This window comes from Balearica regulorum, chromosome 6, assembly GCF_011004875.1.
Source record: "Balearica regulorum gibbericeps isolate bBalReg1 chromosome 6, bBalReg1.pri, whole genome shotgun sequence".
Taxonomy (NCBI): Eukaryota; Metazoa; Chordata; class Aves; order Gruiformes; family Gruidae; genus Balearica; species Balearica regulorum.
This window is the reverse complement of record NC_046189.1, coordinates 25,351,170-25,378,928: the sequence shown is the minus strand read 5'-3', so window position 1 is coordinate 25,378,928 and position 27,759 is coordinate 25,351,170. Positions and strand designations below refer to the sequence as shown.

Here is a 27,759-nt window from a genome sequence, read left to right as displayed (position 1 = left end):
GGCAGGGGCCATGCAGAAGAAAAGTCCTCATCAAAGCCCCCAGTGTGTGGCTGTCCCCCAAGCCTTGGTGATCCAGGCGCCTGGTCACCCTGGTGCTCGGGGTGGCTCGCTGCTCCTGGCTCCCCTCTGCCTGAGCAAGGCTGGGGAAGGGCGCAGGGCTGGTGATGCTCTGCCGGAGCCATAGCGGGGCCAGGCAGCCCGGGTTCCTGGCAGGGACCTGTGCCCGCCAGCCTGGCAGGCTGCACCCCTTCATCCTCTCCACCGGCAGCACTGCCTGGGCAAAGCGCTGAGTCACCCCAGCTGTCCCCTCCCGCTGTCCCCTCCCGCCGGCCTTTCCGGCAGGGACCGGCCAGGCAGCTGACTCTGCAGCGGGCCAGGGGCAAGCGGAGCCCGCGGGCTGCCCGGGCGTGTTCGCAGCACTGGCTTCACCACGGGGGCCAGCGAGCGAGGTCAGTGCCCCCCCCCCCCTTGCCGGTGCTGTCCCCGGGCACACACACAGCCCCTGGGAGCGGGGGGAGCCGGAGCCGAGCTCTGGGTCCCAGCGCGCAGCCAGAGGCACGCAGACCCTGCCGGGCGCTCCCACCGCAGCCTGGTTTCCCGCAGCGCCCTGGTGGGACCCCACGCAACCCACCCAAGCCCGCCCCCCCGCCCCCGGGAGGCTGCACGGCATGGCGGGGGTTGGCGGGGCGCAGGGGGGCCAGACACCCCGGCCGGTTCTCTCCCGGGCTGCGGGGACGGGGACTGGGAACAGGGCCGAGTAACAACGAAACCCCGCTCTGCGCTCAAACACACCTCCCTATGACCTCACCCGCCTGAAAGGCGAGCGCGTGACGTCACAAGGCGACGGCGCCGCGGTTGGCTGTCACCGCCGTTCGTCAGCTAGCGGAGCCCGCCTCCAGGCCCCGCGGCGTCCCGGGCGGGGGGGGTACGCGCGACGCCGGCCGCGGGCGGCCCGGGGCGGGCGGGGAGGGCTCGGCTGCGGCACTCAGGTGGGCACCGGATCGGGGGGGTGTGAGGGGGGCAGCTTGCGGGGGAGCGCATCGCACGGGAGCACCGGGGGACCGTGGCGCACCGGCGGAAGCGGCGCGCACAGGGGGAGCGGAGCGCACGGGGGGGGGGGGGAGCGGGGCCGGTCCAGTGCGGTCCTTCCCGTGCTGCCGCCCCCGCCCCTCCCGGTGGCCTAGATCCGCTGGCCGCAGCCCAGGGCTGCCCGCCGTCGGCGGCGGAGGTGTGTGGGGGGGAACAGAAACTTCCAGCAGCCGTGCCGAGCAGTCCCGGGAACGCCGTGTTTACAGCCGGGCCGAGGGGGGGGGGGCGGTCCCCGGCGGCGCCGCCCCGCCGCGCTCCCAGTGCCGTACTGGTGCCGGTGCCAGCGCCGCCCTCCCCGTCAGCTGATGCGCCCGGGCAACGCGGGCGGGGGGCGAGTACGGGGGGTTTGGGGGTTCGGCACCCCGGGGGCGGGGGGTGCCGGAGCGGCAGCATCCCGCTCCCGTCCCCGATCGGAGCGGGGCGGTCGGCTGAAGTGCCCCGGGGTGCCCGGGGTCGGGGAGGGTCCCCGCTGAGCCCTTAATCCGCTCCGGCCGCTAAGCACCTTAGCGGGCTGCTCCCACTGCCTCCCCCCCTGCTCCAGGACAGAGCCCCCCGGGGGGGGACGGGAGGGGAGCTGGGGGAGAGAGCGGGGCAGACCGGCGGGGCCGGCAGCGGGGATCCCCGTCCCCTTGCTTGGGCAAGTTGGGGTGATGCATGTGGGGGGTGGCGCGGCAGCACGAGGGGTCCCCGGCTGGGGCTGTGCGTGCGTCCAGGTGGCCGAGGCGCAGGCAGGGTGCTGGGGAGCCGGGTGTGGTGCTGAGCCATTTTCGGGGGGACCTGTGGGGTGGCCGGGGCGCCGGGGGAGGGCAAGGCAGCCCGCCCGTGCTCTCTCGCACCCGGCGCTGCCAGGCTGTGCCTGCGGACCCCCTGATGTTGTCTCCCTCCCCCCCCCCCCCCGCAGTGACCCATCGGGACAGCCGCACGTCATGGTGGACTACTACGAAGCTCTGGGGGTGAGCCGCAATGCCACCGCCGAGGACATCAAGAAGGCGTAAGTGCGTGGCAGGTGTCCCCCCGCCCGCTGGGCAGAGCAGCCCAAGCCACCCCCACCCCCATCCGTCCCCCCCCTCCCCCGGCGCCAGCGAGGCGAGGGCTCCCTGCAGGGCCGGTGGGGACAGAGCCCAGCTCCAGAGGTGACAATCCAGCCTTTGTTTCCTTTGTGCGGAGGCCAGAGCGGGGCCGGGCTTCGCTGCCGCACAAAGGCGTCTCTTGGTGGGGTTTGGTCCCTTTGTCCGCGCTCTCAGCCCGGGGCTGGGGATGGAGGCGGGAGGTGGGTCGCGCTGGTGTTTGGGGACATCCCCTCTCTCTGCCCGAGGGCGCGGGCATGGCAGAGGGCCTGGCGTCTCTGCTGCCATCAGGGTCAGGGGGCTGGAGCTCCCGGGGTGGGGACGAGCAGCGTGTCCCCTGTCACGGGGACCGGGCCCGTGTGCGGGTCCCGTGCTGTGCCCCGGGCACCGCGGGGGGAGCTCCGGGGGCAGAGAGAGCCTCTCGAATCTCCTGCCTGGCAGACCCTGGGGAGAGGCATCCCCCCGGGGGGAATAGGTGCGGACTGGCGGCCTGCCCCAGGGACGGAGGTTCCTAATACAGTGGGTGAGAGAAGCTGGGCAGCCTGGGTTAAGCCCAGCTAGCTGCGGGTGGGAGGAATGGGCTGCTTGTGCTCACCTGGCCCTAGGAGCACCCCAGCAACCAGAGCAAACCTGTGAGCGTTGTCCAGAGCCTCTGCTGAGGGCAGCTGGGGTGGGCACAGGCTGCGCTGCTGGGATCATGCTGCAAATATTTGCTTGGGAAGCAGAACAAGTCCAGGAAGCTCCCGTTTGATGCCTGAGGCTGTAGGGCACTGAGTGAAGTGGGCTTGGGGTGCCCTTGCCATAGGGTCGGAGGTGTGCACTTGGGGGGGGGGGCTGTCACTGGTGCAGGAGCCCCCACTGCCCGAGGGCTGCTGCGCACCCATTGTTGCCCGTCTGTGCAGGTACAGGAAGGCCGCGCTGAAATGGCACCCGGATAAAAACCCAGACAACAAGGAATACGCTGAGCAGAGGTTCAAGGAGATTGCCGAGGCATACGAAGTGCTGTCAGACAGTAAGAGGCCATGGTGCTGTTTCCTAGGTCCCCCCTGCCCTTGGGTCTGCTCACCCTGGGGTGTCCTGCTGCTGAGCTCACCCAGGTGGCATCCCTGGGTCCCTCCAGGTTTACCGCCCGTCTTGTGGGACTTGGTTACCCTCCCAAGTATCCCCTGAAACAGCTATTGGGAGAGATGCTGGGGTGCTGGTGTCTGGGATGAGGTCCCCCCAGCAGGGCTGAGCCTTGCACATCCTCACCTGATGCCCCAACTTGAGTTTGGGAGTGGTGCTGGTGCAGCTGGGGCTTGGGCCACCCCCCTCCTCTTGCTCCCTGCTGTTCTGCACCTCCCTTGGCCGGGGAAGGAGTCGGTGATCCTGCCCACGCCTGGTGACTGGCTTCCCCGCAGCCCCCTCTCTTCTCCTTCCAGAGCAGAAGCGTGATGTCTACGACCGTTATGGCAAGGATGGACTCATGGGGGCAGGTGAGTGGGCGAGCGAGGCCATGGGGGTTTAGTGCAGCTCTGGATATGGCCCCATCTGAAGACCCAGTGTGGGTCTGCACTCACTGGTTCTCCCTGCCCTTTGGGGGGTTCCCACCCAGGGCTCCACTTAACTCTGAGCCTCTTCCCTCCAGCAGGACCAGGGGGCTCCAGGGCCGATGCCGGGGCCCCCGAATTCACCTTCACCTTCCGCAGTGCTCACGACGTCTTCCGGGAGTTCTTTGGCGGGCGAGACCCCTTTGCTGACTTCTTTGGTGGGTGTGGGGCATTGGAGGGCTGGGGGCCAGCTCTGGGGCACCTCTCTGACCCTGGGGCAGCCACTGGGCTTGGGGACGGGGTGCACGGCCAGCCCTGGGGGGGGTCACCATGGCAGTGCCCTGCTCCTGGCTCGCCAAGCTGCGGGGACAATAGTGACGGGGGGCTCCCTGCTTTCCAGACGAGATGCTGCCCTTCTCTGAGCTGCGAGGACCTGGTCCACGGCACCATGGAGGGGGGCACTTCTTTTCCCCCTTCCCAGGATCCTCAGGTAGGAGACACTGCCAGGCCCTACCCCCTGCCTTCCTCATGTCCTCCACCCTGGCACCAATCTTGTCGCTCCCTTCTCCAGATTTCTTCGCCTCATCCTTCAGCTCCGGCGCCGATGCAGGGCTGGGCTTCCGCTCCGTCTCCACCTCCACCACCTTCGTTAACGGCAGGCGCATCACCACCAAGCGGTGAGGGCAGTGCCGGTCCCCCTCGCCCCCGGGGGGACCCCCCCCCTCATCGGCGGTCCTTGGACCCTGCAGCTTGCCACTGCGATGCTCTGGCTGCCTGGCCCTTGACCATCCGTCCGTCTGTCTGCAGGATTATCGAGAATGGGCGGGAGCGGGTGGAAGTGGAGGAGGACGGGGAGCTGAAGTCAATCCACATTGATGGTGAGAAGTGGCACCGCAAACCAACTTGTTGGGGACTGGCAGTGACAGCTCCCAGCGCCCTTTCCCTTTGGGGACCCCTCTCCTCCTTTGGGGCGGCTGGGGGATGCTGCACACAGGCTTGGTTTTGGGCTGAGCCCTGATCAGCCCTGGTTTGGGGCTCTGCTACGGAGGACTGGTGGGGTGGGCAGGAGCTGCTCGGGCCCCATGCCAGCTCTGGGGAGCTGGAGCGGACACGACCCCCGTCCCCTGCCCCTGTCCCCACAGGTGTCCCTGATGACATGGCGCTGGGGCTGGAGCTGAGCCGACGGGAGCAGCAAGCCTTCCCCAGCCCACGGCCCCCTTCGCCCCCACCGCCTGCCCCGCACCGGCCCCCGAGCTCCTCGCCCGTCTGCCTCTACACAGACAGCGAGGACGAGGACGAGGACTTGCAGCTGGCCATGGCCTACAGCCTCTCCGAGATGGAGGCCGCAGGGCACCACCGAGCAGGTGGGCATGGCCCTGGCACCCCGCCGGCACCGGGGGGCAGCCCCAGCACCCCATCCTCTGCCCGCAGAGCCCGTGGTCCCCGGGGGGGGCCGGAGCGGGAGCCGCTGGGGGCTGGCAGCCCCGACACAGTGGGGCACGAGCCTGCCCCCAAAGCAAAGCAGTGGCACTGCCCCCTGCTCTGAGTGTGGGGTTGGGGTTGTGTGTCCCTGTGGGGCACGGGGAGGAAAGAGGGGCTGGGGGCTCGCTGCCTGGGGCTTGGCCCCTGCGTCCCCCAGCAAGGGAGGGGGTCTCTCCTGCCCTGCCTTGCTGTTCCTCATGTGGGTGGGTGGCTGGAGGGGCCTCGGTGTTGGGGGGCTGCCTGGGTTGGGAGATCTTGGCTAGAAGAGGGGCCCTTGGTGGGGTACCAGGAAGAGGGGCAGCTCCCTGCCCCGGCTCCTGGGGGCACAGGGTACCTGCAGGCTCTGCCTGCTCCTCTCTCCTTGCTTGCCCTGCAGACGGGCAGGGACTCCAACCGGTGCCTCCCTGATTGCTGCCTGCCCCTGCCCAGGCTGGGGGTCCTGGGTCGGGCTTTCCCTCCTTGCAAAGAGGGGGTGGGTGCCTGGGATCTGCTTGGTGCCTTGTGTGTCTCTTCCCCTCTGGATGCTGTCGCTCCTGCCTGTACCCCCTCCTCCTCCATCCCCACCACCGCAGACCCTGCCTGCCCCCTTTCCCCCGCAGGGCACCATCCCTCCATGCTTCCTGCAGCAGCAGTGACCCTCAGTGATGCTCACAGGCATTCCCACCCTTGCCATTGCCAGTGGTCCTGCCTTGGCTCTCCTCCTTCTCCTGGGACCTTCCTCCCTGCCCCTCCCCAGCCCTGGGCCGAGGAGGGTTTCACGGGTGCTGTTGTGTCCCCCCCTCCGCTTGTCTCCCCAGGTGTGTTCTGAGGCTGCTGCGCCCAGGGACCGTGCACACCCGCTCGCCCACGGAGGCTCTCCCAGTCAGGACTCCGCTTTGTCCCTGCACGGCCACCCCCTGCCACCCCCTTCCCCAGCACCCTCTGGCTCCATGGGATGTGGTGGGGGACACAACAGGGCTTATGGCCAAGCAATACCTGGTGGCTGAGGGGGTGCCCAGAGGGAGATGCCCCGGGCAGCATGAGGTGGTAGGGAGGGTGATGATGATGGGGGGGGGGGGGGAAGCGGGCTGGAGGGGGGCTACCTTAGATTAGGCTGCTGGAGGGGGGTGCTGGCAGCAGGCAGCAGCAGGGCCAAGCTCTGCCCCCTCCTTGCTGCAGCCCCCCCTCCTCCCTGACCCCCCTTCTGCTAACAGCGTCAATAAACCTGTTTGCAGTAGCTGCTGCCTGCAGGGTGTCTCTGGGCTGGGGGCTGCAGGGTCGCCCCCAATCCTTGCCTGCAGGTGGTGGTGGGGGGTGTGCTCAGTCCCAGTTGCACTTGTCTGGTGGTTGTGGGGTACAGGCTGTGCTCCTGCAAGAATGGGGAGGGTTGGGGGAGACCCTGTGCCCCCCCCCACACACACACAGTCAGAGGCCAGGCCTGGCTGCAGCTGCACGAACGCGACACGAGAACTTTATTCACATCAAAATACAAAATTATATTTCTCTAGAAATTTCTCTTCTGCTCAAGTGACGAGGCGGGGAGCACACAGAGGGGACCCAGGGCTGGGCCAGGCCCCCCTGCACCCAGTGCTCCCCCACTGTAGTGGGCCCCTGCCTGCTCCCACCCCCTGCTCTGGTGCAGAGAGGGAAGGGGCTGGTGCAGGACCACCAGGCTGGGGTGCAGGAGGGGCTGGGGGAGCCCCACAGCCAACTCCCAACAGCATCACCTGGTCCCCTCTTGCACAGGGGATGGGGGACACAAGCCCAGTCCCCTCTGTGGTGGCAGCAGATGTGACAGGGCTCTGTGCCCTGCACACAGAGGGGCTGAGCAGTGTATCCTCAGGGAGATGGGGAGAGCGAGGGGAGGGGGCTGAAGAGGGGACAAAACAGAGCCAGCAGCACAGACAGCATTTTACGGGGGAAGCAGCCCCATGGGCAGGGCAAGGAGAGCGCGCGAAGCTGGGAGGGCATGGAGGGAGACGAGAGGGAAGGGCTCCTTGCCATCACTGCGGCAGCGCCTTCAGGATGGCGTTCACTTCCTCGGCCACGGCTGTCAGTGCAAACTCAAACTGGTCCTAGGGAAGGCAGAGGAGGAGGCATGTGGGTCACTCCCAGCCCTGGGGGCTGCGTGCACTCAGGGAGGGAGGGAATCCCCAGTTTGGGGGGGGGTACCTTGGTTTGCACCATGCCAGGTCGCTGGTCTCGGATGTGCTCCAGGGTAGCAGCTATGTCTATTTCCTTCACCCCTAGGGCAGAGGGGGAGGAGGGCACTGAGAGAGGGTCCACAGGCCGAGCACAGCACCCTGCATCCCCCAGCCAGGGGAGAAGCAGTGCTGCCCCATGCCTACCTTTGGCCATTCGGTTCAGGACCATGTCGATGAGGATGTACGTCCCAGTCCTGCCTGCACCATCGCTGCAAGATGCAGATGGTTGGACCAGGGGGATAGGCTCCAGGGCCTGGGCTTGGCCAGCAGGTCCCAGCCTTGCAGCCATCCCAGCCTGTCCCCCCCTTCCACCCCCAGCAGTACCTGCAGTGCACGATAATAGGGCAGGAGCGACCCCGGTAGCACTTGTTCACCTTCCTGCAAGGACAAGAGGGAGCAGGTCAATGCCCCGCCATGCCGAGGACAAGGCTGCGATAGGTGCCCCTTGTTGTGCCAAGCGGGGGGGGGCAGTCGGCACCCCCCACAATGTGGTCCTAGGGGGTCTGGCACACAGCTCCTCCTGCCTCTGCAGCAGTGCCGGGCACAGGACAGGGACCACAGGTGGGAAGGGGCCAGGGCAGGGAGAGGAGACTGGCTCCCTGGGTGCCCAACCCGGGGAGGGGAGCAGCAGCAGGACCCCCGAGGGAGCAGCTCTGGTCCGGTGGGGCGCGAAGCTGGGGGCCAGGTGCCAGCGGGGCTCCCGGCATGCTCCATGCAGCAGGCACGGCTGCCAACGATCACTTTTGTGACTATGCAACTGGAGCCAGATTACTAGCTGCAAATCACAAAAATGACGCCGGCAGCTGCGAGAGGGAGACAGAGACAGACAGAGAGACAGAGAGAGCGTGAGCGGGCTGGTGAGGAGGGCGATGTGCTTAGGGACCCCCTGCTGCCCTAAGCAGGGTCACTGGCCCCACACAGCCCTGGCCCCTCTCCCCGGAGCTAACTGGGGACCTGCTGCTGGCTATAGGGCATGGGGAGCAACGGGCCACTGCTGTTCAAGGCTGGCTCCGGGGTTTCTTCTTGCACCCATGGCTGAGGAGGGTACCAGGCGACGCCATCCCCCATCCCAGCTCCCACGAGGAGCACTTTCCCACCCTCCCCATGAAGGCTGGAGAGCCCTGGCAACCTCAACTGGAGGCTTCTTGCCCACCGTGCTCCACCAAGCCTCATCCCAAGCCGGCCAGAGCCTGGTGGTTCTGCTCCTCCCAAGCACGGCACCCCCCTGTTCCCTCAGCCAGTCCATGCCACGGCCCTGACCCTCGTCACACCAGCACTGATGTCCTCACCCATCACTCCCCTGCGGTCGGGGGCCACCGCCGGCTCCCGAGGGCTGGCACAGCACCGGTGGGCGCTCACCTGCGAAAGTCGAGGAGGGGCCGGGTGGTGGTGGGGATGCCCTCGGCCGGCCAGCTGAGGAAGTGGAACTGCGTCAGGGTGCGGGTCTCCTGTGACTGCACGTTCTTCAGGTAGAAGCTGCGCACCAGGAAATCCTCACACCAGATGTGCTCCGACACCAAGTTCACCTGCCCGAGAGAGGCAGCTGGTGGCATCAGCGCTGGGCAGGGGGGCTGCTCTCACAGGGGATGGGGGCTGGAGGATGCTCCGTGCCACAGGCTACCAGCCACACTTGCCTCATAGATGTGGTAGAGAGAGGAGCCTTCATCCGGCCAGTAGCGGTCACACTGCTTGATGCTGTCCTCAGCCAGTGGGCTCAGCATGACGATGACGGTACAGCCGTGCTCCCACACCATCTGCAGGCAAAGCATGGTGGGTGTCACCCCCAAGTGACAGCCCAGGCAGGAGGGCGGCTGAGCCGCTGCGACCCATCTGGTGAGCAGTACCCGGAGGGACCCCAACACGCTGGCACAGCCGGGTGACGCTCACCTGCCAGAAGTCAGCGATGGTGTGGGACAGCGGCCCCTGTGTGGCAATGTATGCTGGCATCCGTGGGTCATGCTCGATCTGGAGTGGGAAAGGGGGTGTCAGACTGCGAGCTCTCAGGGCAGAGGTTGGTGATGCTGGGAGGAAAAGGGGGATACTCCAGGGGGGTGGGAGGGCTGGGGAAAGAGCTTCAGGTGCCACAGACAGGAGGAACATGGATTTTAACCACGTCTGAGCAATGGGGCAGGCACATCGCTCACATCCATAGCCCACAGGGATGCGAGTTCCATCTGGCTTCACCCCAGAGAGGGAGCCTCGCCCGGGCTGAGCACACCATGGAGGGGGTGGCAGGGCAGGTGATCACTCACAATCGGACTGGCGTTGATGAAGTCACTGCGGGATGGGTTGCTCTCGGCTTTCAGTTTGATCCGCGCATGGTCATCTGGGGAAACAGAGACCAGGGGAGACAGTCAGCATCTGGGGAAGCTGGGGGCAGAGCTGCACCACAGCCCGCCTTGGCCCCAAGCATCCCTGTGCCCCAGGGGCTGGGATGCTCACAGGGCACATAGTCAGGGTTGCGGTTCTTCTTCAGGTTGGCTTCGCTCTGGGCAATAGAGCAGATGCTGGGCTCAGCCTGGTAGGTGCAGAGAGCCTGCCACTCCTTGGCCAGCCGGTCCCGGTTGCGGAGATGGTCCTCCATGTAGGCCTGGGGCAGAGAGGTGGGGGTCAGCCTGGCAGCCAGGGGGTACATGGGGGGCTGGGTCGGGGGGCTGCCACCCTACCAGGCTGGCTCACCAGGATCATGTGTCCAGTGGAGATGTCCATGTTGGACTGGACAGGCTCCTCGCACCAGGAGGGTGTGCTGCTGTGGGAGCTGGGGCTGGGCTGCGGGGCATCGCTGAACTGGGACGAGACACTGCTGACCCGTGAGGTCTCTGCCGGAGCCACCGGTGCCTCGGCGCGGCCGAAGAGCGACTTGGCAGCCATGTGCTGGCGGCACAGCTCCTGGGGGACCCCAGCAAGAGCCCTGTCCCGAGGCTGCAGCACTACCAGGGGCAGCCCTGTGCACCCCGAGTAATGCCAATGTGGTGGTGCCTCATCCCGCAGGGTCCCACATCCCACGGGATCCTACCTGGTACTCAAAGGTGGTGTCAGCAGCACCCTCCGGCCCCAGGGCAGCCAGGCGCTCCTTCTCCCGCTGCTTGGCATGGCGCCGGAGGCAGAAGGCTGCAGCAGCCGCGATGGCAATGCCTGCCACGCAGGCCAGCGCGATGAAGGTCAGCAGCACCGAGTGGAAGCCATCCCCGAAGCGGGATGGGCGCGAGTAGGCAGCAGCCTCATTTCGCTGGGGGCAAAGCCAAGCAAGGGTTAGCGGGGGACATCTGCATGGGGCTGGTGGAGCAGAGAACCCATTCACAGAATCACAAATTGTTTAGGCTGGCAAAAGACCTTTAAGATCATCAAGTTCAACCATTAACCTAGCACTACCAAGTCCACCATTAAACCATGTCCCTAAGCACCACATCGACACATCTTTTAAATACCTCCAGGGATGGTGACTCAATCACTTCCCTGGGCAGCCTGTTCCAGTGCTTGACAACCCTTTCGGTGAAGAAATTTTTCCTAATACTCAATCTAAACCTCCCCTGGCACAACTTGAGGCCATTTCCTCTTGTCCTATCACTTGTTACTTCAGAGAAGAGACCAACCCCCACCTGGCTACAACCTCCTTTCAGGTAGTTGTAGACAGAGAGGTCTCCCCTCAGCCTCCTTTTCTCCAGGCTAAACAATCCCAGTTCCCATAAGAGTCTTCTCATAAGACTTGTGCTCTAGACTCTTCACCAGCTTCATTGCCCTTCTCTGGACACACTCCAGCGCCTCAACGTCTTTCCTGTAGTGAGGGGCCCAAAACTGAACACAGTACTTGAGGTGCACCCTCACCAGTGCCGAGTAGAGGGGGACGATCACTTCCCTAGTCCTGCTGTGCCACATTTGTGGTTGTTGGGGGCTAAAACAGAGCAAGGGCACTCAGTGCTGTGCTGATTCTCCCAGCTCCCTGAGATGGGGCAGAGCTGGTGTCACTGGGGTGCTGGGTGTCACTGGGGTGAGGCTCGGTGCACCCACCTGCACATCATGTGGGGCATCGCTCACACTGGTGTCCCAGGGGCTGCAGGATGGGGCAGAGCCTGGCCAAGCCCAGGCAGCAACAACCTGCTGCTCCCCTGTTCCCAGTAGCCAGGGCCGCTTGCCAGGGCACCCCCAGCCCAGACTGCCCTCCTCCAGGGCAGGCAGTAGTCCCTTGGAACCCAGGTTCAATGAGCTCCTGCTCAGCTGGAGGTCAACAAGGGCCAGATTCAGCCCAAGGGGTTAATGGCAAAGGATGGGCCACTGCAACACTGGGTCCAGGGCAACAGTTGCTGCTCCCAGGGGACTTCCCCAAAGGGGGCTTCGCTCTCCCCTGTGGTCACTGCTCCATGGCAGGACACCGGGGGATGTGCTGGCACTACCAAAGGGCTGATGCTATCCCAGCTTCAGTGGCTGGGGGACAGGTCGTCCCCGTCACTCTCCTTGAGGACACAGGGCAGCCCCTGCCACGCTGCAGGCAGTGCCTCTGGGGCTCCTTCTCTATGGCTGGGGCAGGATGGCCAAATCCATGCCAATCCCATGCTGGGACGGGAAGGTGCTGAGCCCTTGCTGGATGAGACCCCCTCAAGGCCAACCCCCCCCCCCCAGGGCCCTGTCCCAGAGCCACTGGTGATCAGGAGGCTGCAACCCCGACAGCCAGGTCCTGGGACAGCACCGGGATGGTGGAGCATCACCACCACCAACTACGCTGTACCCAATGAGGTGCCAGAGCCAGCATTACCTCACTGCCACAGCCTCCCATTGGCCATGAGCCTGATGAGGTTACCGAGGGAACACTGCGTCATCATCACCTACGTTGTCAGCATCATTGCCTGGCAATCCTGGAGATACCCCAGCCCCACTGGCCCCCCAGCCTTGTCAGCCCCAGCACCTGGGGCTCAGCCTGACTGCTGCCAGGGCTCAGCTAGCCCTGCAGCCAGGGGTACCCGCCATGGCCAGCACCTCCCAGCTCCCCAGGGCACCCAAGCAGGAGCAGCCCTGCAGCCTCTGGAGGTGCCAGAAGGTCTGGAGACATCAGCAGGGCTGGTGGGGACAGAAGGGACCTCTCTCCCAAGGCCTGCCTGGGCCCTGCTGTCCCCCCACCTCTCTACATCCCTCCGTCCTCAAATCTTGCACAGTCCCTCTGAGTTCAGAGCCTGAAGAAGGGGGATGAAGGAAAACCACAAGCTGATCTGGACCGGGGAGGTCCATGCAGAAGAGGGCTGGCAAAGCTGTTTCAGCCTCCTCTGAGCTCAAGCTCCGTCATCTCTGCCATCTCTCCCAGCTCCTGCCACTTGTCACATCAAAAGACATTGCCATAGCGACACTCCACATGTTGCTGATGGAGACAGGTTGCCTCCGTGGCCAGGCCACCCCTTCTCCATGGTCTCTTCCTCCAAGGTCCTCCCTTCCTTCCTCCCTGCCCACAGCTACAGCCACAGGGACCCCGGGTTGAGGACATGCTGTACCACTTCCCCTTCCCAGGCTGTAAACATGGGAGCCAGGCTCAGTCCTACTTCTCCAGCCCCTGCCCCCCCCCCCAGGAGACTGTTCCTGGGAGTCCCCAGGGGAGCACGGGGAGGGGGTGTGCCCCTCCAAGCAGATGGCTCCTGCTCCATCCCTGTCTTCAGCTGCTCTGTTGCTCCCTGGGGGCACAATGGCATTTTGCCTGCCTAGCTGCGGTCTCTGGGGCTCTCAGGGAACAGCCTGGCACTGGGGTACTCAAGCCACAGCCAGGATGGGGTGTGTAGGCTGGAGGGAGGCAAGGGTGGGGATGAGCCCTGAGGGGTGCAGCCTGCAGCCCCCCTGTCTTGGACGGAGAGGGAAAAGCCTCTGGGAGACCCTCTAAAATTGCCTTCAAACCCTGCTGAGCTTTTGTTTTAGAAAGAGCCGAGCACACTGGGAGTGCAGGCAGCTGAGCAGCATCACGCTGCCAGGTGGAAGGGGGTCACCAGAGCTCTGACCCATCCCAGATAACCCAGGTCCATCCCCAGCACAGCAGCCTGAACGCTGCCTAGATCCCTCTGCTCCCCAGCTGCCCCACAGACTCATGGGGATGGCTTGCTCATGAAGACCCCCACCCCTGGGCAGGGGCACAACGTGCTTCCCAGCTTGTACCCAGCAGCAGCACCCCCACTGCCCTGTCCCCAGCCGCCCCAGCCCCACAGGACAGGCACGCCTTGCTCCTACCTCTCCCACTCCTGTTTGCACAATCTTCAGGCCCAGCTCTGCCTCCAGCTCTGCCTTCGCTTGCTCTGTGGATGGAGAGGAGATGGTCAGAAGGGTGCTCTCCCTCCACCCAAGAGACGCCCGCCAGAGACAGAGCCAAGGGATAGCCCCCACAGCTGCCCACCCCATGCCAGATCTCCAGTTCAGCCAGCGACACTGGGATGTATGGTGGGAGCCCACTCTTCCCAGCTATGGAGCCCACCCCCCAGCTAGAGAGGGAAGAAAGGGGGACAGGACCAGGGGGACCCCTGCCCAACTCACCAGCCTGGCTGGCCACATCCGCCAGCGAGAGGTTCTGGGGGTTCTGCTGGATACGGAAGGTAAGTGCGGGGCCCACGACACTGCCGGGGAGGGGGACACAGCGTGAGACCAGGGAATGCAGACCCCCTCCCCATCCCTGCAGCTGCTCGGTTCCTCCTGGCCCCCCAGCCTGCGTAGCTGCACATGGCCGGGGCTGCGACCGCAGCACCCCGTGGCCCCGCTCCCCTCACCTGATGTTGATGAAGCTAGCTGTGGAGAGGTGGAGGCGCTTGGCGAGGAGCTCCAACAGCCGCACGCCGGCGGCCAGCCCCAGGGGCCTGCGGGGACAGTGGCAGGGTGAGGAGCAAGCAGCGGGGGCGAGGGGAGAGCCCACGCTCCCCATGGCTGAGGAAGGGGGAACAGGCAGGCTTGGGGAGTCCCACACACGGAATGAGGGCTGTGCCGGCTGCAGGGGTGTCAGGGTGAGCAGGAGGTAAAGCAGAGCACAGGGACGCATGGTGACGGGGATGAGCTGACACACACCCGCCTGCACGTGAGCATGCACGGAGGCAGTTGCGCGCACACACTTGGCTGAGCCCGTCCCACCCTCCCGTCCTGCAGCAGTGAGCTCTAGCCTTGGCATGGGCTGAGAGGAATGTTTTGGAGTGGGACAAGGGTTGCAGGTGGAGAGGGGATGGGGGAGCTGACCCCACCAGAGACCCAAAGAAGCTCAGCTGAGCACGTGGAGCCGTGACAGCCAGTGGGGGTGGGATACAGCCCCTCCACACATGCACACCCCCTCACCCATCCCCCAGCTCTCACTTCTGGTCCGTGATGATGTAGCTATACTCATCCGGCGGCTGCGTGCCCCGCTGCGACCCACCATCCTTTGCTTCCATGTAGCTCTTCTTCTCCACTGTGATCTGCTTCCCGGGGCTGAGCGTGTCCCCACCACGTCCCTGCTGTGGCTCAGCCTGGGGGGCTGGTAAAGATACTGCCCTGCCCCTCAGCCCGTCCCCTGGGGAGCTGCTGGATAGGATTTTGGCGGGTGGCACTGTGGAGGAAGGGGGCACTGGCTCCTCTCCGTGCTGCATGTCTCCCTCCGTTGCCTGGAGGGAGGGAAAGGAGGAGCTGGAACCCCCAAGGAGAGCCCTGGGGGGCTGCCCCCCCTCCACACACACCCCACCTGTGGTGTGGCATGTCCTCCAGCACCACCCTGCTGCAAACCCACACGTTTCACTGTTGCTGGCCCTGAAGGAGAGAGACAGAGGTCCTGCGGCACCTGCCCCAAAAACCAACAGCCCCTACCCCAAAGCAGGGTGTGCTGGCACCCATCGCTGCCAGTCCCTGCCTGCCCTGTCCCTGCGCCCTGCTCACCAGAGCTCTGGAGCAGCTGGAGGAGGGTGGAGAGGCTGCTCAGCTGCTGGGGGCTCAGCTCTGGCAGCCCCAGGCCGTAGCTGGCCAGGAGGGAGGCCAGTCTCTTCAGGGCAGCGTCTGCAAGAGGATGCAGCATCGGGCCAGATGCCCTGCATCTGCATGGGGACCGCAGGCCAGGGATGCAGCGGGTGGGGCAGGTGGGGTCAGAGGGATATGCTGGCCACAGGCATGAGGCCAAAGAGGAGGAGGTCTGAGCTGTGAGGAACACGGCTGTGGGGATGAGGGCTGGTGCCTGGCTGGAGGACACGGTACCTGTCTGTGCAGGGGGTGGCTGGGCGGTCAGGGGCACTGGCTTCTCCCTCTCTTCCATGTCCCTGTGGTCACTGGGGAGCCGTAAGCTGTGCTGGAGCCTGGTGCCAGCAGGGTCCAGGCGGCCAGCTTTCTCTCTTGGCAGGGAAAGCATGCCCAAGTCCTGGAAGAGATGCCCCCCATCCGTTCCTGGCTGCCCGCCATAGGAGGGCACAGGGCCAGCCCCAAAAAGGGCCTGGGCAGGGACCCGGCCCAGCAGCGAGGAGGTCTCAGGGTTCTGCCTGGCTGAGCTGCTGGGGAGCTGGTGAGCACCATCCTGGTAGCCGAACTGCAACCAAAACACAGAGCCGCCACGGTCAAACCTCACAGGGCCCCTGCTACCCCATGGCAGGGCACCCCAAGCCTGGGACACCCTACCCATCTCTACCTTTCTGCCCAGAAGAGGGGGGGGCCTCGCCCTTGTCATTTACCTTGTGGTAGGAGTAGGGGTTGAGCAGAGCCTCCTCGTAGCCCAGCTGGGGCAGGGTGGGCAGCAGGAGATGCTCCAGGTACCGCTGCACCAGGGGGGAGGGCAGCAGCGGCGGGGGCTGCCCCAGATGCTGAGCCACTGGCAGGCCGGGGTCCGCAGGGAGTGTGGCTCGCCGGGAGGAGCTGCGGAGGGGCAGGAACCTCGGAGGCAAACAGTGCTGCGGTGACTCACCTGGGTATGGGGGATGTACCCCCCAAAATCCCATTTTGGGAGCAAAGTCCTCACTGCCCTGCCAGGCTTGGCTCGCAGGCTGGCAGCTGGCACTGTCCTACCTGTCCCGGGCCGCCGGCTCCAGTGAGGGCAGCGGGCGGAGGCGGGGGATGCGCTCCATCTCCTGCGAGATCACATACTGGGTGATGCCGTCCTGCCACGAAAGCCCTGCCACGGAAAGAGGGCTGTGAGACACAGAAGAGGCCTGGAGACCACGGGGTGAGTGCACAGGAGGCCGCCCTGCTGTCCTGACCCTGTGTCCCATGGCCTGGGTTTGGCCCCGCTCCTCCCAAAATCAGCTGCATCCCTCCTCAGCCCACCCTGGCCCCTGCACCAGCAGGATCTCAGACAGCCCTGGTGCCACTAGGCAATGCTGCCTCACACACTCTCCCCCCCAGGCCACAGTGACTCCCATGTGGTCCCCCCTTCACCTTGTGCCATGAGATGCCGCAAGACATCCTGCAGGCGCTGGAGCACAGGAGAGGTGACCTGGAAGTAGGGTCTGTCCTGCACGGAGCCCACCTGGCACTGCCCAAACAGCCCATCTGCAAGAGAGGGGAGGCGGCAGGGTGGGACAGATGAATGCCCTGAGGTGAGGGTCTCTGGGCACAGCCCCACATTTTTCCCCCCACACCACACCCCAAGTTCCCCTGCAAGGCAGCCCTACACCCTCCACACCCCCTTGGGAAGGAAGAAGGGATGCCCGCACCCCCTCTAGCCACTTACCTTGCACACACACCTCCTGGGGGGAGCACAGCCTCCGGTCAAACAGGCAGCCTGGGATGGACAGACAGACAGAGCCAGGCCAGTCAGCACAGCTTCCAAGTGGGGGGCCCAGCTGCTTGGGGACCCCCACTCTCCAGGAAAGCACCACAGGGGTGCAATATGGTGATAGGGACGGGGGGGGTGGGGGGGGTGGCACAGACTATTAGCCCAGGGCAGACCCTCAGTGCAAGCCTTTGGCCCCTCAAAGGCAAGACCTGGACTGTGTACAGAGCCTGCCCCAGGCTCTGGGGAGCAGGTGGAGGCCTGGAGCTTTTTGGGGTGCTGCAACTAGGAAGGGAAGGCTGAGGGAAGAAGATACCTGGAAGACCATGTCTGTTGCCCTCCCACACGTGGCACTACGAGGCAGGGACACGGCCCTGCACCCTCTGACACCGGGAACCCACTCTCCTGGCGAGGGGGACCCCAAAGCACGCATGCAGCAGGGGGCGGGGGGGGGGGGGGGAAGAGCGTTGTGCCTCTCTCCACCCCTTCGGGGGGCAGCACTTGGGCAGGGGGTAGCTTCCCCCTTCCTCTGCCCCCCCATCTCGGTCCAAGACCGTCAGCAGCGAGACGGCAGCAGGCGATGACTCAGCCCCGGATGGCGAGGAAGGAACGAGAAAACAACCGGGGGGAGGGGAGGGAGGGGCCCGCCGAGCCCGCCGCGGGGGAAAGGGGCAAGTGGGAATGGGGGTCTCCGAAACCCGGGCACCCACGGGCCCGCTCCTCCCGGGGCGGGGGCCAGCGCAGGTGCGGGGCACAGGACCCCGCTGCCGAGGGGCGACAGCCGAGGGGCGGCGGGAGCGGGGGGGGCCGGGCCAGGGCGGCGGGGCCGGCCGGGCGCTGTCCGCGGTGCTGAACCGGCGCGACCGCCTCCCGCCGGGACTCCCCGATCAGCCGGGAGGGGCAGCGGCACCGGCCCCGGGAGCCTTCCCCCGGGCAGGATGGAGCTCGGCCTCAGCCGCTCCGGCACTGTCCCCGCCTGCTCCGAGAGACGGCGGGGCCCCCGAGGTGCGGCCGGACCCGTCCCGGCGCTCCCGGGATCACCGGAGGACGAGGGACGCAGCAGCCTCGGGCACCCGGTAGTGAGTCAGCGGCCGCCAGGGCCGTCCCATGCGGGGGGCGGGGGGGGGGGGGGGGGACGGGGGACTGCAGCCCCGCTACCGGCAGCGGCACCCGGGTCCCCGAGAGCCCCGGGCAGGGGCCACACGGACCGAGCTAGAGAAAAGCAGGTGCACCGGCCAGCCTTCCCGTCCCGGGCCGCGCTTACCAGCAGAGCACGGCTAAAAAGGGTCCCGGGGTCCCGGAGGGAGCCGCCACTCAGGGCCGCTGCCCCGGACTCCCCATCCCTGCAGCAGCCCCAAGCACCGGCTTTGCCCCGGGCAGGGTCTCTGAACGAGCGCCGTGTTGCTGCCGTCCCATCCAAGCGGCCCCGGGGGAGGCAGCAACTCTCCAGCCGGCGGGGTGCCCCGAGGCCAGCACCACCGGCAGCCCCAGGAGAGAGGCGCCCCCCGGTGCCAGCGACGCACCCGCAGTACCGGTACCAGGCTGCCCTCTCCCGCTCTCCGCCGGGGGCCAAGCCTGCCGCTGCGCACCGTGACAGCGCCCACGGCGACGCTGATAGCGCCGGCCGCAGAGCCCCCTACCCTGCCGCTCCCCGGGAAAGCACAGCGCCGCCCCCAGCCCCCGCGCTGCCCAGGGCGCCGCCCTGCCCCGGGGGCCCAGTCTCACCGTGCGCGGCGGTAGCCGTAGCGGAGGCGCCGCCGTCCCGCAGCAGCCCGCGGCCGGCCAGGAGGAGGAGGCAGAGGAGCGCCCGGAGGAGCCGCCGCCCCATGCTCCGCTCACGGCCGCACCATGGCGCACCCGCCGGCCGCGCCCCCGCCGCCGCCGCCAACCCGCGCCCCGCCGCGCCGCGCGCCCCGCCCACCATCGCCTACCCGCCAATGGCGCACGGCTCACTGCTGCCGCGCCACGCCCCCTTGCGCCGCAGCCAATCAGAAATCCGTGCTTCTTTCCCCCCACGTCGGGCTCACGCCCCCCTGTTATCGAGCGAGGCCAATTACGTCGAGCCCCCGGGGGGAAGACGGCCGAGCACCGCGCCAATCGCAGCCTCCCTGGAGGCGAGCCACGCCCCCGGGGGTGTGACACCGCGCCGGCAGCGCCTCCGCCTATCACCGCCTGCCCCTTCCCAGCCCTGCGGCCCTACTGGCTCCCGCGCGGGCCACACCCCTGAGAAGAGCCCAATGAGCGGCGAGCGCTGGGCCACACCCTCACGCCTCCACACCGGCACCGGCAGCGCTGCGGGACGGGCGCGGCAGCCCCTGGTGCGGGCAGGGGACACCCCCACCCCGAGCAGCTTTGGGGCTTGTAGGGGGCTGGCAGAGCCAGGCAGGACCCAACAGCACGCCCCTGGCCGTGGCAGGGTGGGCTCAGGCCCCCCCCCTCGCTCCCCTGGGGACAGGGGCAGCCCCAGCGCTGCAGGGGACATCCTCCCCCTGGCTCTCCCTGCGGGGGGAGGGAGCTGCATCCTGCCCGTTAGCTGGGACCCCCGGCACCCCCCACCCAACACAGCACTGAAGGGGCTGCTGTGAGTGGGTGAACAGGTCCCACTCCTGACGCAGGGGAAAGCACGGGTGGGAGCCACAGGGAGTCCCCAGGGGGCCCCGAGTCTGTCACCCCCACCCCAGCCCCACTCATGGACCACTCGCTGGTGAGACAGAGATGCTTTAATGGCCCCAGGGCTGAACCCACAGCTGCTCACTCCCCGCCGCGCTCAGTCGACCACCAGGCTGCTGCTGACCGCTGGCAGGAGCTCGAAGAAGGCCTGGAAGGAGACAGGCCATCAGGGTGGGCCAGGAAAGGCAGCGTGGGGTGGGGGGACAGGCAGCGGGGGCTGGCAGCGGCTCCCCGTTGGGTTACGCACAAGGCGTCATAGCAGGCAGCCACTCGCAGAGAGCAGGACCACGTCGCCATAGTAACCCACCACTGACTCAAGGCTAGTACTGGTTGCCATAGGAACCATTTGGGGATGGCAGTCACCGGGGAAGGCTGGGATGTGAGGGGGCACCTCCGGAAGCAGCCGGTACCTGCGCTGCTCCAGACGGGCGGGGAGCCCAGGGGGATGGGCAGGCTCAGCCCCAGGGCGGGGGCTCGATGGGGACATGGGGACGCGGGAGATGTGGAGCAGCAGGGAGAGGGCTATGGCACAGGACGGGGGACACGGGGCTCACCTTGAAGAGGGTGATGCTCTGGAGCACCCCCGAGGTGCAGCACATCTCCCGGATGGAGTGCATGGCTAGCTGCGGGCAGCCGATGTCCAGCACGCGCAGCCCCAGGCGGGAAGCCAGAATAGGACCGATGGTGGTGCCGCAGGGTGTGTCATTACGCACCATGAACTCCTGAACGGGGACACGGCCTCAGCAGCTCCCTACGCTGCCCCATGGCCTCCCACACGGGCCCCAGGGCCTCAAAGGAGGCAACCTGAGATGAGGAAGCAGCACCATCCCCAAGCCAGCGTGCAAAATGCCCCCAAGATGCGACATTCTCAGCCAGGTCCTCCCTCCTGTTCCAGAGCTGGAACCCCAGAGCAGCAGGCAGCCCAGACCCCAGCAGGGATGGACACTGTAACTGAGGGGTGGGGGGTGTCTGGCACAGGCCCCCTCTCCTGAACACAGACACAGGGCTGCAGCCCAAGCTGGTAACGTTCACCAAGGGCTTGCCCAGCCCTGCTCACCTGCAGAGGGACACCCACACGGGCGGCAATGTCCCGGATGACTGCCTCGGTGACAGCCGTGGAGGCATAGCGCTGGTTGCTGTTCACTTTGATGACGGGGCCCTGCACAAGGGAAGGCACCACGGGTCCCGCTATTGGCACCAGGGATAGATGGTGGGTCTGGAAACACCCGTGCCCAGGCAGAGACCCACAGGATTCAACGCTGTCCTGTCCCAACCCACTGGTCCTTTCTCCCCTTCCTGGGCAATCCATGGGGATGGGGACAGCCCCAGCTCAGAGCAGGGAAGGGCTCCAGGGCTAAGGCTGTGGTCCCAAATGATTAATGCCAGACATGTGCACAGCCAAATCACACTAGGGACAATGTCCCCTGTTTGAGTGCTGTTGAGCTGCACCCCAGGACTGTGCTCCAGGGATCGGCTGGGCGTTTCACAGCACCGCAGGACAGATGGACAGTGCCCATCCCAGCACAAAGCAGAGGGCTGCCCTCACCTTGTGGAAGGCAGGTCGATGATTCTCCTCATGCTTGTCCCTGTAAAAGAGAAGCAGAAGTTTCATGCTACAGCCCTCCCTCCCTGCTGCAACAAGGACTGTCCTGCCTGTTCTCCCTGGGGAATGACGGGGCTGCATCCCCCCAGCCAGCAGGGCAGGCTGCCCCGGCCTGCGGCACTGCTCAGACTACTCACACGTAGTTAGGGTGCACAGCGTGGGCCATATCGGCGCTGATCATGTAGGACTTGGCCACGGCCTCCTCGAAAGCTGTCAGGTTTTGTGGCGATGCCGAAATCCGGCGCAGCACCAGCTCCGTCAGCAAGGACTCTGCGCCCTGCGCGCTCTCCGACCCTACCTGCCAGGGACCACCATCAGCACGGCCCACACGGCGCAACCTTCCAGCACCCCAGGGGCTGGCTGAGTGACAGGCGGCTCCCCAAAGCCAGCGGAGCAGCTTCCAACTACACCAGTGCTTCCCAGCCCCTGCCTGGGCCATCCTCCACAGGGGGATAAGCAAACCTTCCCTTGCCCCACTAGGGCCTGGGATCCATCTCCTGCTAGGCACGGCTGGGGGACAGCAAAGAACATGGAGCCCCTCCCTGTGCCAGGCACCCCACAGTTGTGCCCCTCACTCACCTCCTCATTGTCGTAGAGTGCGATGAGACGCACGTTGGGCTCCTGGGAGAGTGATGAGGGTGCTGCACATGAGTCAATCAAGGCCTGCAGGGATAGAGGAGAAAGGACACCAGCCTGAGTGCCACCCCGTCCCAGGAAGCTCAGCACAGAGCTGGCAGGAATTTCCCCAGGAGAGCCCAAAGCACCGAGGAAGGGAGCTGTGGGGACACACATTGCCCAGCGAGAGCAGGAGTCACCCCTGGGAGCTGCTGGGAACCCCACATGCCCAGCAAAGGGAGCAGCCCCCATCCAACCCCAGATCCTCCAACCACCCAGACCCATGCCATAGGAACACGGTGCCACTAAGCCAAGCCGGGGCTCACAGGGACCATGCAGTGACCCAAGGCTTCTTTCCCCCTCCCACTCACCTGCAGGGCACAGTAGCAGCTGTGCAGGTTGTCCAGGCGTGGGGAGAAGATGAACTCGTCGAAGGCACCACCCAACGTCTGCAGGCAGAGAGCCAGGAGGAGCAGGACACAGGCTTTGGGTCACCAAAAAGTACGTGCCACTGGGTCCCCATCCCAGTCCCCTCACCTCTGCCCCTCAGGAGCTGCTTCCTCTCATTCTGCTCAGCTCCCAGCCCTGGCACGCCCCAGGCAGAAAAAGCGTGCCGAGCAAAACCTGCGCAGTGCCAGCCCGCAGGCATGCTGCGTGCAGGCAGAGGCAGGTTCCTGCCCTTACTTACCGCTGGCTGTGTATCCGCCAGGCATAGTTCCAGCTCCACAATCTGCTCCGGTTTCACCCCCAGCTGGGGGCAAAGCAGGGAAAGCAGGACAGGGCTGTGCCGCTCTGCCTGGGAAGAAAGCAGAGCTGCGGGTAGGGTAGGCGGTGGATGACAGTGGAAACTCCCCGCTCCCCCTTGCAGAGCCATCCCACACCCCACTCACCTTTGCACAGTCCCCCCTTCTTCTAACACATGCTGTGTCCAAGCCCCCACCCCACACAGGACACTAGGGCTGTTCACAGGGCCCAGCAAGGGGGTCTCTGCCCCTGTGCAACCTCCCCTCCCTGCCCTGCCTCTCCAGGGAGACTGTGACGGCTCTATGGGGGCTGCACTCCTTTCTTTGTGATGGCTGCAGGCTAGGGTCGGAACACAGCAACACCTGAATACAGGTGTTATGTACACAGCTCTGGAGTGGAAGGTTACCAGCAGTAAACAGGAAGGAAAAAGGGAACCTGCTGGCAGGCCCCTGAGGACTGGAGATCAAAGGTGATAAGTGTGAGGCCCTAGCAAGTGCCCTGCTAGTCCTTGCCACTCAGCTCACCTGGGCCGCAGCATCACAAGGAGGGGCCTCCATAAGGACCTCCTTTTCCAGCTCCTCCTGCACAGCAGTGGCCAGAATGGGAACCCTGTGGGGAGATGATGCCATTAGCTCCCAGGGCTTTGCTCACCTCTCCTGCTTTGGTCACACAGAACCAACCCTTCCTGGGGTGCCTGCCTTGCTCCTCCAGGGAGTGATTGCCATGAGGAATGGAGCAAGGACACACAACACTTTAACACAGATCTGTTGTGCCACTCAGTGCCCAGCATCTCCTGGAGGACTCTATGGGGCTGAGAAAAGCCTTTGCAGACCACCCCACCATGATGAGGTGCTGCCAAAGGGAGTGAGCTGAGGCTGGGCACCGCTCCAGCTGGGTCCTAGCCCTCCCAAGGGCTGGCCAGCAGTCAGGGCCGAGCCAGGCCTTACAGGTGGTGCTCGGTGTTGGGTCCGAAGTTCTCATTGATGCTGCGCTGCAGATGGATGGCCAGGTGGGGAATGCGGAGGACGGGTCGCTCCACACGTACCAGGTGCTGCTCCAGGCGCCCTGTGGCCGGGTCCTGAAACACAAGAAGGACTGCTGGGGCCAGGCCTGCAGGGCTGAGACTGCAGTAGGTGCCACTCTGGGTGGGAGTCACAGACCCAAAGCAGGGGGCACACAGCTAGGTCACCGTGCCCGTCCCAAGCCAAGCTCACCTTTATGATCACCCTCCCGGCCACAGTCAGGTCACGGTCAAACCAGGTGTTCCAGATGCCCCCTCCGTAGGTCTCCACGCCGACCTGCACCATGCCCACCTGCCCCCGCTTAGAGCGCCGCTTCACCTGGGCGAGAGCAGAGGTGTCACGGCTGGCACCGCAAAGCCCCAGGGACTGGGTAACTGGTGGGGACTGGGCAGAGCACCCCCAGAGTCTCATCGCTGATCCTGTCAGCGCAGGGTGCTGTGAGGTGCTTTGTGGGACAGGGGACACAGAGGCGGTAACAGCAGGTGGAGCAATGCAGGGGGTCAGCATGGGCTGCTCTGGGTGGCAGGTTTGGGAGGTGCAGAGACCCAGCTGTGGGGCACTGGGGGAGTCAGGGCAGTTTTTGCTTGTGGAGTGAAACTGGAGGGCACCAGAGAAGGCGCCAGGCCGGCAGGCCTTACCCTGAGGCAGGGGCTGTCGGTGTGGGCCCCCAGCAGGCTGAACCCATTCCCGGGCTGGAACTGGCCGCCGACGGCGAAGGCGATGAGGGTGGAATAGTTCCTGGTGACGAAGTACTGGGGGCAGAGGGGCCGGGGTGAGGGCCGGCCACCGCCACCGCCTCCCCGCCGCCCTGCCCCCGGCCGGGCCCACCTTCTGCGCCGGCCGCACTTCCCAGTGCTCCGACTCCTTCAGCTCCTGGAACCCGGCCTGCAGCAGCCGGCTGCGGCACTCGGCCACCACTGCGGGGGAGAAGAGCCATCAGGGGGGCCGCACCGAGGGGAGGGGAGGGGAAGGGGAAGGGGAAGGGGGCCGGGCGGCTCCTCACCGTGGTAGGGCGAAGGACTCCGGTTCACGAACTTCACCAGCTCCTGCGCCGCCGCCTGCGCGGCCTGCTTCGAGCCCTGCGCCGCCGCCTGCGGGCACCGCCATCACCGGAGAGGGCCGACACCATCCCCACCCCAGGCCGGGACCCCCCGAGGGCCCGAGGACGCCCCCCAGCCCCGAGCAAGACCCGACCCCGGCCCCGCTCCCCGCCCGCCCGGTACCTGCATGGCCGCCGCCGCCCCGCCGCCCCGCCCCGCGCGCCCCCTGCTGGCGCGGAGGAACACGCCCCGGCGGCCGGAGAGCGCGCGCCCCGCAGCCTGCACCCCACCATCTGCACCCTGCACCCTGCAAATCCACACCCGCAATCCACGCCCTGCACCCTGCAAATCCACACCCTGCAACCCACACCGTGCACCCTGTACCACTGCACCCCACACCATGCAATCCGTACCATGCAGTATGTACCCTGCACCCCGCACCCTGCACCCTGGCCCGGGGCCAGGCAAACCCGGCATCTGCCAAAGCCAAGGCAGAGCTGGGAGCTGGGTGGGTGGAAGCTGGGCACAGCCAGGAGGGGCTGGGATGGGAGCCAAGGGGCAGGGGTGGGCTCCCCAGGGATGGTCACCCAGCACTGCCCCCAGGGCACTGGGTGAGTAGTGGCCACCCCAAAACAGAGCTTGGCCTGCCTGCAGCTGTCCCTGCAGTGCCCAGGGGTGCTCAGGGGAACACACACATCCTGAAGGCTGGGTGTCTTTGGGGTGAGTCACTAGTGCAAGCCAAGCTGCAGCCCCCCCCCCCCCCCCCCCCCCCCCAGTCATTGCTGCTCCCCTGCCTTGGCACTGCCTGGCCCTCTCAGAAAACAAGGCACAAGCCCTTGGTGCCATGTTGGGGACTGACGCCCCCGAGTGACAGCGATGCACAGGGGTGCTGGCAGGTGGCATGGTGGTAGGATGGGCCCCAGTTGCCTGCCAGCCCCAGGAGGGGCACAGCCTGAGCGCATCCAGGGCATGGGATCCCTGGGCCTGCCACGGATTGGGGTGGCTCGTGCCCTTGGCAGTGACCCTGCATGGGCTGGGTGTAGCAGTGGGGTTTTGGGTTTCCATCAGTGCTTGTGCATAATTTCCCAGCAGGCCTATGCCTTTCCAGCAACGGGTGTGTGGCCTTAGGAGGGATGTGGCAGCCCGTGAGCAGTGCATGGGGCCCAGGTGCTCAGCGCCAGCCGGATTCCCAGCTCCTGAGTCACAAGTGTGGGCACCCTCTTAGCCAGAGACGCTGTCCTTGTCCTGGGGACTGGAAACTGGTGGTCCTGCTGCCCCTGACCCCGGGACCTGCCGTGCCGGGAGCTCACGACAACCCTGGATTTATGCTCTCAGCCCCCAGCACCTGCTGCTCCCCCCCTAAAAGGGAACAAGCACCCCCACCGCCTGGCACCCCGCAAGCAGACAGCTGGAGGGTCTCCATGTCAACCAAAGCCACCACAGAAAAACAGAGGGCCAGCACCCCACCAAGACAGGACCAAGCTGGGAGCAGGCAGCCAGCACCCCGGCTCAGAGCTGGGTCACATGCACCCCCTGCCCTGCACCCTCCTGCTGAAGGGACATGGGTGCCAGGCAGCCGTCGCCCTGCTCCTCCTGACAGCATCACCCCCCCAACTGCTGCAGGCACCCAGCCCAGGACTGGGTGCTGCCGGGTGGTCCCCAGGACATGCCTGGGGGACATCTGGGGACACTTGCAGCACGGGTGCCTGGATCCCATGGCCCTCCCCCCAGCCGGTGGCTGCCCGGAGTGCATGGGTGCCTAGAGGATGCGGGTGCCTGGGGCAGATGGGTCCCAGGGGGTGTGGGTGCAGGAGAGGGGGGTGCCCGGATCTGGGGTGGCCGGAGCAGGAGCTGGGGGTGAGTGGCAGGGCCGGGTGTGGCCCTTGCCCAGCCCTGCAGGCGCGAGCAAAGGGCAGTGCCTTGGCATGCCGCAGCTATTCCCGGAGCAGCGGGGCTTCCAGAAAAAGCTCCCGCTGGCTATTTCCGGGTGGGCTCTGACTCACCCCTGGCTGGATGCCGGGGGCTGCACAGCACCTGCCACGGCCGCCCCCCACCCCGTCACCGTGCTCCTGGGAAGGCACTGCTCCTGTCCCCATCCCTCTCTGCCCCATGGACCCCCTGCTGCAGCAGGGAGCCCCAGGCAACTCCACTACCCCCCCCCCCCCCCGCCAGCTCCTCCTTGTGGTGCTTACACCCCACTGCTGAACTCACGCCTGTGCCATGGGGCGCCTTGCCGGGGCAGGACCGGTGGGAACCGGGCACCGTGCCCCTTTCCACATCACCCGGCAGCCCAGGGTGGAGTGCCGTGCAGGCTTCACTCCGGGAGCGTTCCCTGGGACGGTGGGTGGTTCTAGGGATGGGCAGCTGGAGCTGAGCCCCACTGGAAGCGGTTAACAGAGACATGGCCCAGGACAGAGCCTGTAAACACAGCTGGAGGTCCAAGGAGGTGCCGCCCCCTTCTCTCGAAGCCTGCCAGGCTGCCTGTATCCCCTCCCTGCCCGCCCTTGCAGGATGAGCGCAGGGATGGCACCCATCGAGGCAGTCCCCCCCATTCCGACCCACGTGTCTGAGCATGGGAAAGTGAAATCACTGCCTGGGCATTGCTGGAGGCTGAGCGAATGGCCACCATGCCTTACATAAGCCGCCAATGACGCAGAGGGTAACTGCTACCTCATCTCACTGGCATGGGTGATGCTATTGAGGCCTGCAGGAGGGCAGACAGACACCCCAGCATCCTCATGGACCACAAGGGCAGCCAGTAATCCCTACACCCACACTGGATTGTGGGGGCAGCTGGGCACCTCCAGCATCCCCATGGCCACAGGGCAGGTGAATGTACCCGTGGATCATGAGGGCAAGTGGACATCCACAACCGGCTCATGGGCTGTGGGATGGGTGAACACTCCCAGCATCCCCACAGATCGCAGGGCTAGCTGGAGATGAGTGATGGGAGCAGGCATATGCCTCAAGCATCTGCAGAGACATGGAGGTAGCTGGTCTCCAGCGTCTACATGGCACTGGGGGCAACAGGTCACCCCCAGCATC

At 66.0% G+C, this 27,759-nt stretch overlaps 3 protein-coding genes across 8 annotated transcripts; 1 reads left to right on the top strand and 2 right to left on the bottom strand.

Annotated features, from left to right (window-relative positions):
• The first annotated feature begins 374 nt into the window (after positions 1-374).
• Positions 375-6,107, top strand: DNAJB2 (DnaJ heat shock protein family (Hsp40) member B2). 6 transcript variants are annotated; one of them, XM_075756887.1, is made up of 10 exons: positions 880-989; positions 1,991-2,080; positions 3,059-3,168; positions 3,557-3,631; positions 3,787-3,903; positions 4,086-4,175; positions 4,257-4,362; positions 4,493-4,563; positions 4,828-5,049; positions 5,965-6,107. In XM_075756887.1, exons 2-10 carry the CDS (start codon positions 2,016-2,018, stop codon positions 5,973-5,975), a joined length of 867 nt encoding a protein of 288 aa, XP_075613002.1. In that variant the 5' UTR covers positions 880-989; positions 1,991-2,015; the 3' UTR covers positions 5,976-6,107. The 6 variants fall into 6 exon arrangements, with proteins under 6 accessions (XP_075612998.1, XP_075613004.1, XP_075613002.1 ...); XM_075756886.1 differs by having other exon boundaries at positions 3,784-3,903; XM_075756883.1 differs by lacking the exons at positions 880-989; positions 5,965-6,107 and adding an exon at positions 375-449 and having other exon boundaries at positions 3,578-3,631; positions 3,784-3,903; positions 4,828-5,271.
• A 482-nt stretch (positions 6,108-6,589) lies between these two features.
• Positions 6,590-18,909, bottom strand: PTPRN (protein tyrosine phosphatase receptor type N). The gene is made up of 22 exons (XM_075756882.1): positions 18,746-18,909; positions 16,979-17,029; positions 16,684-16,797; positions 16,315-16,420; positions 15,984-16,182; positions 15,517-15,841; positions 15,014-15,321; positions 14,650-14,936; positions 14,079-14,165; positions 13,849-13,928; positions 13,549-13,613; positions 10,367-10,579; positions 10,030-10,239; positions 9,793-9,940; positions 9,603-9,676; positions 9,238-9,315; positions 8,985-9,104; positions 8,710-8,876; positions 7,675-7,728; positions 7,495-7,559; positions 7,319-7,392; positions 6,590-7,221 (listed from the first exon to the last, which is right to left on the bottom strand). Exons 1-22 carry the CDS (start codon positions 18,846-18,848, stop codon positions 7,150-7,152), a joined length of 3,000 nt encoding a protein of 999 aa, XP_075612997.1. The 5' UTR covers positions 18,849-18,909; the 3' UTR covers positions 6,590-7,149.
• Positions 18,910-19,722: 813 nt separating this feature from the next.
• On the bottom strand, positions 19,723-24,955 carry DNPEP (aspartyl aminopeptidase). The gene is made up of 15 exons (XM_075756881.1): positions 24,898-24,955; positions 24,678-24,765; positions 24,503-24,591; positions 24,313-24,426; positions 23,867-23,992; positions 23,600-23,730; positions 23,177-23,261; positions 22,597-22,704; positions 22,280-22,357; positions 21,873-21,956; positions 21,431-21,591; positions 21,237-21,276; positions 20,748-20,849; positions 20,245-20,412; positions 19,723-19,838 (listed from the first exon to the last, which is right to left on the bottom strand). The coding sequence occupies exons 1-15, from the start codon at positions 24,901-24,903 to the stop codon at positions 19,788-19,790; spliced, it is 1,431 nt and encodes a 476-aa protein (XP_075612996.1). The 5' UTR covers positions 24,904-24,955; the 3' UTR covers positions 19,723-19,787.
• Positions 24,956-27,759: the final 2,804 nt, after the last annotated feature.

Excerpts from the sequence above, each read along its gene's own strand:
- DNAJB2 (XM_075756883.1), top strand. The coding sequence starts at position 2,016 with ATGGTGGACTACTACGAAGCTCTGGGGGTGAGCCGCAATGCCACCGCC. Across the intron at positions 4,176-4,256 it reads CCCCTTCCCAGGATCCTCAG|ATTTCTTCGCCTCATCCTTC; the intron begins GTAGGAGACACT and ends TCCCTTCTCCAG. Across the intron at positions 4,564-4,827 it reads GAAGTCAATCCACATTGATG|GTGTCCCTGATGACATGGCG; the intron begins GTGAGAAGTGGC and ends CTGTCCCCACAG.
- PTPRN (XM_075756882.1), bottom strand. The coding sequence starts at position 18,848 with ATGGGGCGGCGGCTCCTCCGGGCGCTCCTCTGCCTCCTCCTCCTGGCC. Across the intron at positions 16,421-16,683 it reads GCGGCATCTCATGGCACAAG|GGCTTTCGTGGCAGGACGGC; the intron begins GTGAAGGGGGGA and ends TTTCCGTGGCAG. Across the intron at positions 9,941-10,029 it reads CCACTGGACACATGATCCTG|GCCTACATGGAGGACCATCT; the intron begins GTGAGCCAGCCT and ends TCTCTGCCCCAG.
- DNPEP (XM_075756881.1), bottom strand. Across the intron at positions 23,262-23,599 it reads CCCAACACCGAGCACCACCT|GGTTCCCATTCTGGCCACTG; the intron begins GTAAGGCCTGGC and ends ATCTCCCCACAG. Across the intron at positions 20,850-21,236 it reads ATCGACCTGCCTTCCACAAG|GGCCCCGTCATCAAAGTGAA; the intron begins GTGAGGGCAGCC and ends TCCCTTGTGCAG.